The sequence below is a fragment of the Arachis stenosperma genome, chromosome 10, assembly GCF_014773155.1.
Source record: "Arachis stenosperma cultivar V10309 chromosome 10, arast.V10309.gnm1.PFL2, whole genome shotgun sequence".
Taxonomy (NCBI): Eukaryota; Viridiplantae; Streptophyta; class Magnoliopsida; order Fabales; family Fabaceae; genus Arachis; species Arachis stenosperma.
In genome coordinates this window covers 25,521,439-25,529,533 of record NC_080386.1, presented here as the reverse complement: position 1 = coordinate 25,529,533, position 8,095 = coordinate 25,521,439, and the positions used below count along the sequence as shown (strand labels likewise).

The 8,095-nt window shown below is 33.1% G+C and overlaps 2 protein-coding genes across 4 annotated transcripts; one reads left to right on the top strand and one right to left on the bottom strand.

The window, feature by feature from the left end:
* Nucleotides 1-2,231: 2,231 nt before the first annotated feature.
* Nucleotides 2,232-4,124, top strand: LOC130955510 (GDSL esterase/lipase APG-like). Its single transcript, XM_057882383.1, has 5 exons — nucleotides 2,232-2,659; nucleotides 2,781-2,911; nucleotides 2,983-3,216; nucleotides 3,291-3,546; nucleotides 3,633-4,124. Exons 1-5 carry the CDS (start codon nucleotides 2,389-2,391, stop codon nucleotides 3,827-3,829), a joined length of 1,089 nt encoding a protein of 362 aa, XP_057738366.1. The 5' UTR covers nucleotides 2,232-2,388; the 3' UTR covers nucleotides 3,830-4,124.
* A 23-nt stretch (nucleotides 4,125-4,147) lies between these two features.
* Nucleotides 4,148-6,960, bottom strand: LOC130955509 (protein CHUP1, chloroplastic-like). 3 transcript variants are annotated; one of them, XM_057882381.1, is made up of 5 exons: nucleotides 6,731-6,960; nucleotides 6,409-6,655; nucleotides 6,222-6,301; nucleotides 5,148-5,867; nucleotides 4,149-5,081 (listed from the first exon to the last, which is right to left on the bottom strand). In XM_057882381.1, the coding sequence occupies exons 2-5, from the start codon at nucleotides 6,557-6,559 to the stop codon at nucleotides 4,359-4,361; spliced, it is 1,674 nt and encodes a 557-aa protein (XP_057738364.1). In that variant the 5' UTR covers nucleotides 6,560-6,655; nucleotides 6,731-6,960; the 3' UTR covers nucleotides 4,149-4,358. The 3 variants fall into 3 exon arrangements, with proteins under 3 accessions (XP_057738363.1, XP_057738364.1, XP_057738365.1); XM_057882380.1 differs by having other exon boundaries at nucleotides 4,148-5,081; nucleotides 6,409-6,919; XM_057882382.1 differs by having other exon boundaries at nucleotides 5,148-5,864; nucleotides 6,409-6,917.
* Between the last annotated feature and the right edge of the window lie 1,135 nt (nucleotides 6,961-8,095).

Below are 8,095 nucleotides of genomic sequence, written 5' to 3'. Positions count from 1 at the left end.
CAACAAAATAGTGAAGCCTTTAAGAAAGATGAGCACCTGATTGAGCAGGAGAGAAGAACTGAGATTTATGTATCCTGGAAACCACCTCCGGAAGGCTGGGTGGCTCTCAACACAGACGGAGCTGCAAAAGAGAATCCCGGCTTGGCATCCTGCGGAGGCGCGATTCGAGACCATCGGGGAAGGTGGCTGGGTGGTTTCTCTCGCAACATTGGCCTCTGCTCCGCTTTCAATGATGAGCTATGGGAAATTCATGACGGCCTCAACCTTGCTTGGACTATGGGAATGAGGAAAATCATCATATATAGTGATGCTGCTGCTGTTATAGCCCTTATCAATAATCGGCGAGAACTCCATAACCATCTCAATCCTTTGGTGCGTTTAATTGTAAATTGGAAGAAGAAGAATTGGAAAATTTGCTTCAGTCACATACTCAGAGAAGGTAATAGAGTGGCGGACAGATTGGCAAGAATCGGCGCTGAAATTGATCCTGGTCTTGTCTTTTGGGATGTTCCGCCACAAGAAGTGAATGGCTTTGTGTGTGAAGATGGAAGAGGAGTAATGCTGCCCGTATCTCCAGGCGCTAGTGTGCTTGTTTTCCTTTGTTTTCTTTTTTTTTTCTTTCTTTGGGTCTACATATCATTAAAAAAAATAATATTTGATTATCACTAATTTAATTTAAAATTTTCAAACCTATCAGTAGAGTTTATGAAAATTTTGCAAGATAAGATGAATGAACTATTACATGTCTTGTATAACTTAAGTTATGATAACTATAATTAATGGTGTTCGTATTTAAACAAACTCAGACAAAATTGCTCGTATTCATTCATGTTAAGATAAAATGTATTAGTCCATAATAAAAGAATTAATTTAACTCACGTTAATATATTTTATAAACTAAATTAATTTAGGATCAGACTAACATAATATATGTATAAATATATGAATAATGATATATATTTAAATTATTTTAAGAATTAAGTCTAACTAAATTAATTAGATAACAAAATTTAAAATAATATTAGTCATAATTAATTCTTGTTATGTTAGACTAATTTAGTTCAGCAAACAAATCATTTTGTTCATGTTTTGGACGGGATGGTTGTTTTATTTTGTTCTCATTTTTTTGGGATCGAAACCATGTAAGTGATATAACTGAAAGTTCAGATGTAATCAATGTTTTTTTCTTTTGTTTTTGGAAAGTTCAAATATAATTCTTCTCACACAAGTCACAACAAATAACAAAAAGAAAAATGCCCGCAAATCAACAATTTTTATTTATATTAGTCATTATGGCCAATTTTAGCCACCACGCATATTTTATTAGTGTATGTAAATTCTAAAGTTAACGACAGTTTATAAAAATTCGTATGTTAAAATTAATCATTAAAATTAATTATTATGTATTTATATATAAATATATATTATTTAACTTATTTAATATATATTTTATACTAATAATTAATTTTAATGGTTGATTCTAATATATATGTGGTATGGTTGTTAAAAATATGTAATATTGAAAAAAAGAAGTAAATTGAACTGTAGCGTTCTTTTAAAAAATGTGATTTAACTAATTTAAATTAATTGAATACTTATGAAGTGTTAGATATTCAAATCTCACATATTTTATATATATATATATATATATATATATATATATATATATAGTAATTTATTGGCTTATTGGCCAATAATAAATTTAGAGTTTAAATTCGTTTCTTCATCGATCGAGTTGAGAAATACGGTAGAAAAAAAAATATTTTTCATAAAAAAGAATAGAATTAATTACTTTGAGCAACCCACTCTCTTATTACAGAAGTTTAAAAGTATACTCTTATTTAATAGTGCAAACTGTTTGAAAAAAAATTACGTGTTAAACCTTATAAGACAAATAAATAATAATGCCTAGAAATAAACCTGATCACAATATATTGGGGAAAAAATGTTATTCTATTAAAAGTGTATTGATAAGGCAGACCTTTTTGAAGTTGAATTACAGATGAAGATCTTGAAAGCATGCACGCTGTTTTGTTTTAATAATTTGTGGTCACTGCTTAAAACTTTCCTTGCAACAACCAGAATAACTCTTGGTGCATGCAGCACTCTCGTGAGCAAGATTATTATGCCACCTCCTACACATGCAGAGTTCAACAACTTCCCTCTACCCACACTAAATGAAAACAAACTCATAATGTTGATATATGAATGTAAGAGAAGGCAAAGTGACACTGAAAATCTAACATAAAAAAGCATCATCATAGTGTGGTGTACATATGTGACAGCTATACTATAAGTGTTCACATTTAATAGCCTATAACCAACTTCCATCTTCCTCCTTCAATTGCCACTCTATTTCTTATTATATAAACACCAGAAAGCATCTGAATGGTTATTGAAAAGAAGATGAAGATGAATAGAAAAGAAGTAGAAGTAGTATTTGTGATATTTGCATTTGTCTTACTTGTAGGATGGGGGAATGCACAAGACACACTTGTGCCTGCAATTATAACATTTGGTGACTCTGCTGTGGATGTTGGCAACAATGACTACCTGCCTACAATTTTCAAGGCTAACTACCCTCCTTATGGAAGGGACTTTCTCAACCATCAACCCACTGGCAGGTTTTGCAATGGCAAATTAGCTACTGATATTACTGGTAAGCAAAATAAACTTTAAAGAGAGACAGAATTACACAAATTGTGTCTTTGTCTTTATCAGCTACCATGTATTTGTGTCAATTTTCAATTTTCAATGTTGTTGAATGCTTCCTTTTGCAGCTGACACACTGGGTTTTAAGAGCTATGCACCTGCATATCTTAGCCCACAAGCATCAGGGAAGAACCTTCTTATTGGAGCGAATTTCGCTTCAGCTGCCTCTGGTTATGATGAAAAGGCTGCCATCTTGAATGTAAGTTTGTGAGCTAAGATTTGCTTCAACAAACTTAACTGTCTTCTACTAACTTTCTTTTCTGTCATTAGCATGCAATTCCATTGTCCGTACAGTTGAATTATTTCAAGGAATACCAAGGAAAGCTGGCCAAGGTAGCTGGTAGCAAGAAAGCAGCATCAATCATAAAGGATGCATTGTACTTATTGAGTGCTGGAAGTAGTGACTTTGTCCAAAATTATTATACCAATCCTCTCATCAACAAACTTGTCACTCCTGATCAGTATTCTTCATACCTAGTTAGATCATTCTCAAGTTTTGTTAAGGTAAACAAAGACAACTATTTGGAAAATATCATAAACTTGTAAAACCATGTAATGATGTTTTGTTTTTAATACAGGATTTGCATAAATTGGGAGCTAGGAAAATTGGAGTGACTTCCCTTCCACCATTGGGTTGCCTACCTGCTGCAAGAACCTTGTTCGGATTCCATGAGAATGGTTGCGTCTCAAGAATCAACAATGATGCCCAAGGATTTAACAAGAAAATCAACTCAGCTGCAAAAACTCTCCAAAAGCAACTTCCTGGTCTTAAGATTGTTGTGTTTGATATTTACAAGCCTCTCTATGACCTTGTTCAATCCCCTTCAAAATTTGGTAAGACTAGAATACAATAATCTTGCTGAAAAATCATGTGATTTATTCTTCTTATTAACCTGTCTGATTTAAAATGTGCAACATAGGTTTCGCCGAGGCAAGGAAAGGCTGCTGTGGAACTGGGATAGTTGAGACAACATCCTTATTGTGCAATCCAAAATCACTAGGAACTTGCTCCAATGCAACTCAGTATGTGTTTTGGGATAGTGTCCATCCTTCTCAAGCTGCAAACCAAGTTCTAGCTGATGCATTGATTGTTCAAGGCATAGCCCTTATCTCATAAGTGCATATGAAGTTATGATTCATGATTATATCTCTGTAGACCATTATAATATACCTGTGTGTACCACTAGTACTATTCATCATGGAAGTGATGCATAAATGTATCAGTTTGCATATTTTTATAGATTCTGGAGAAACATGTATTTTATGAATTAAATCTAGTGAAATTTCATATTAACTTGTTTGGAAGAACACTGGATATTGGTTGTGCTCAGTGGTTTCTGTTTTAATGGAACTCAGCAGCAATGTTTTTTCCCCATTGTAATGACATTCAAAGCTTAATTCATGGTTCACCTTTCATGTTATTTACTTTGTCAACTAAAAAATTTTCCAGTAACAGTTAGATCTTATATATTAGTTAATGTCAGATAAGCAAGAATAGAAACAAACTAAAACATTATTGGTGAATGCCTGCCAATGTTACAAAATGCATTCTTATTTGATACAGAGGTTTGGATTCTGAAACTAGTCCTTAAGGCTAATTACACATAGTCAACTGTGTAGTGTATAGTGTATTAAGGCTATTTTCACTAACTATATGATGTTGCTCTTCTGCGCCTTTGGTGTCGAGCGCTCGCACTAGAATCTTCTAAAGCTTTTGCATATTTCTCCAAATCAGAAGCTTCTCCCCTTGGACTGATTTTACTTGAGCCTCCCAGGACAAAGCTATCTGAGTTTCTCCTATCACTTTGCTTCATCCTAGACAATACAGATAAATCAAAGGAAGCTCTAGATGTGACGGTGGGAGTTGTAAACTCGCTTCTTCGGCTCTGAGCTCCAGAATTTGCTTGTGATGAAACCTGACTATCTTTGCCATGTAAGATTCTCCTAAGCTTGCTAAAAATTTTGGTCTTTCCAGTGGTGTTAGTTCTGGCAGTAGATGAATTATCCATGGAAGAAGAGTCATCATACTCTCCAGAATCTGTAAGAGAAGAACCTTGGGAGGAGAACCACTGGTCTAAATCAAAATCTACAATGTTCCCTTCTCCATTGGTATTTGCATATTCAAGTATAAGCTTCTTGGCCTTCTTCTCAGATGTAGGACTTAAGCTTCTACTTAAATCCTTTGCAACTGTCTTACCAGGTTGGGGCTGGTAGTTCCTTAGTTCATATCTTAAACAAGCATTTATCCATCTCAAATACACTAATTCTTCAACATCTGAACACCGATCAGCTTGTAGTTGTTCCATTTCCTTCATCAACCTCTCGTTCTCTTGTCTAAGGCGTTCGATATCTTCCTTCCGAGTATCCCCCTGCAATCCAAAACCATAAGGTATTTGACAAAGAGAGACTAAAAGAATATAATATAACCTTATTACCTCTGCTTCTTCCAGAACAGCATTTGCAAGGATCTGTGTAGAATCCAATCTTTGAGCTAATTCAGAATTTTCCAGCCGCAATCTGAAATTAGATTGCCTCAACACTTCTACTTCAGACTCAAGATCCTTCAGCTTTTGCAGCTTTAATTGAATATCATGATCACAATCAACAGCTTTGCATTCTTGTTCTTGTTCTTGCAATTTGGAAACTCTATGTTGAAGAATTATGATCTGCTCCCTATTATGTTCAGCTTCATGCTTAAGTTTCTTCTGCAATAGTTCAACTTTGGCTTTTGTGGCCTCAAGCTCAGCAACCACTTTTGCATGATCAGTCACCTGTTCCTGTAATCTATGATTCTCTAATTGTAAGGTCTGAACCTTTAGACTGAACATCTTTGCCTCCATATTACTTATCTTCAATCTATTTTGCAGTTCCTTCACTGATTTTTGTTGCTCTCTAAGACCACAGCACTCAAGAAGTTGAACCTCAAGACTATGTTCCCTTTCTTGAAGCATTGAAATTATGTTTTTGAGCTTTGTTACCTCTTTTTCATAGTCATCCTTCTCATGACTCACACATGCTGTTGCTTCTACATCTTTCTCTGAAGACTTTCTGTCAGGAAGGAATAACTCATTCTTATCTTCATTTTGTTTACTGCTATGAGAGATACCTATGGTTGAATTGTTACAGATAACCCTGTTGATGCATGTATCTTCCTGCTATAAGAAAAATTCATAACTATCTAGGTATAATATTTATAAGTATAATATTTAAAATTCTAAACATTATTTGTTTCCAGAACTAATCTTAAGGCTTAGGCTAGAATCTGGCTAGCTAGCTCCAAAGTCTATTTAGTAGATTTTATGATTGACTAATAATTACAATAAGATATAAACTATTTTGTTTTTCTCCCCACGAAATTCCCCAATCCAAAAAATCAAGGACTAATCCAATCCATTTAAGGGTCGGCTATTTGAAACCCCAACACTTGATTAAGTGAACGAATGAGTTAACTACTCGACCAACAAAAAAGTTTATTAGATATAAACTATTTTCATAATTTAAGAACTTACACTATGTGAATAATTTCCTTCTGAAACAGAACCTAGCGCTGCTCCTATGCCTTCTCCCATATTAGTGTGACTCCCTTGACCTGAGAATCACATTATTAGACATATGAAACACTAAATTCAGAATTCATGGAAGCATCTACCTTAAAAAAAAAAATAAAAAAATAAAAAATAAAAAATAAAAAAAAACCTGAAGGAGGCCCCTGAGTAGAGGAAGTATTATTGCTGGGTTTGACCCTTTTAGCTCTGAGGTGAGAGTAGATGAATCCAGCAAATGAAAGAGCTAAAGCCAAGCCTAATTTCACTATGAAAGGCTTTGGCCCCTTCTCTTCTCTCATCATCACAATCAATCAAGTTTCTTTTAGTTCATGAAAACACAGAGAAAGATCCTCATCTTCGTCCTCCATTTCATACCCAACTACTCAAATGATTCATCCCTATAATCATCACAACAAACATCATCACATCACTAAGCAAGCAAAGTCAGCTGAGATTATAAAACACAAACATACCCAAAATCAAAGTGAAGTTTGAAACCAAGGAAAGTTTCTATGTTATATGTTATAAGTGTATATAATGATCAGAGTGGAGACAAATAGAGAAAGATAAAGAAAGAGTAGAAATTGTCGTTTGGCAACAGTTTTTGGTTGCGTGTGGGTTGTCTCACTCATGCAAATGCAATGGAATGCACTATTTGGTTATCATAGCAATCTTAAAAAACTATATTATGTCTTCAACATAAAACAACGACCACAGCTTTTGTCTTACATAATGGTCGGTACGATGTGAAAAGATTAAAGGAATACAATACTATTAGAATTTAGAAAATGCGAGATAACCCATTTACATCACAAGCATATTCTTATCTTTCTCCTTCATTATTCACTTCAACCGTATATTAAAATATAAATTATATATTAAATAATATATATTTACACATAAATATATAATAATTAATTTTTAGTGTGGATGTAGATTTTTTTTTTTTATTCTCTTATAGCTCATGCAACGCACATAAGATATTTGTTGTAGTAAAATATACCATTATTATTAAAAAAGAATACACTATTATTACCATTGATTAAAACATTATTCGAAAAGTTTAAAGTCACTACCAAGTGGTGGTAGCTAAATTCATTTTCTTTCCTTCTCTTAAAGGGGTGGAAAAAACAGAAAAGTAGAGCAGAAACAGAAAGATTTGAATATGACAAAAATTAATTAACTATTAAGAGAGTTCCTTACTTGCAATTGTAGTCGAAAGGTTATTAATCTCCCAACAATCTTTCTTATACCAAAAAAGTTTAATACATTAAATTAGAGAATTATTTACAAAAGTGCGTATACTATTTTAAAAATAAAAGTGGATCCGATTATTTACATATATATATAGTAAAGAAAGCAGCAGCTAAACTTAGCTGGTACGATGGAAAAAAAATGTTAAGCCACGTGCATTGATCAAATCATATTCAGTATTATTGGAAGTCCTAGGAACTAATGGTGAAGCTCCCTTTGCTCCACTTGTTTCAATTTGATCCATTAATATTGTTAAGTAGATGAAGTTAGACGTGTAACTCCTCATTTATTTATTCAATTAAAAATACAGTTGCACTTACCTCATTCATTTATTCCTTCCCTTCATCCAACTCATAAAAATATTAGAGAGCTACTCTCGGTCTACTAAGTCAAAGATTAATTCGCATATATAAGATTAATTTAAATTTTTAACATTTATTTGAGAAGATTAATAAATTAACTATTAAAGTAACTCAATTTAGTTGTAGTTGATTTAGTTAATTTTTTTGTGTCAACTATGGTTTTTCTAGTATAAATGTTTTACCAAAAACATTTTTTTTTGTACATACTATTACATGAAGGTT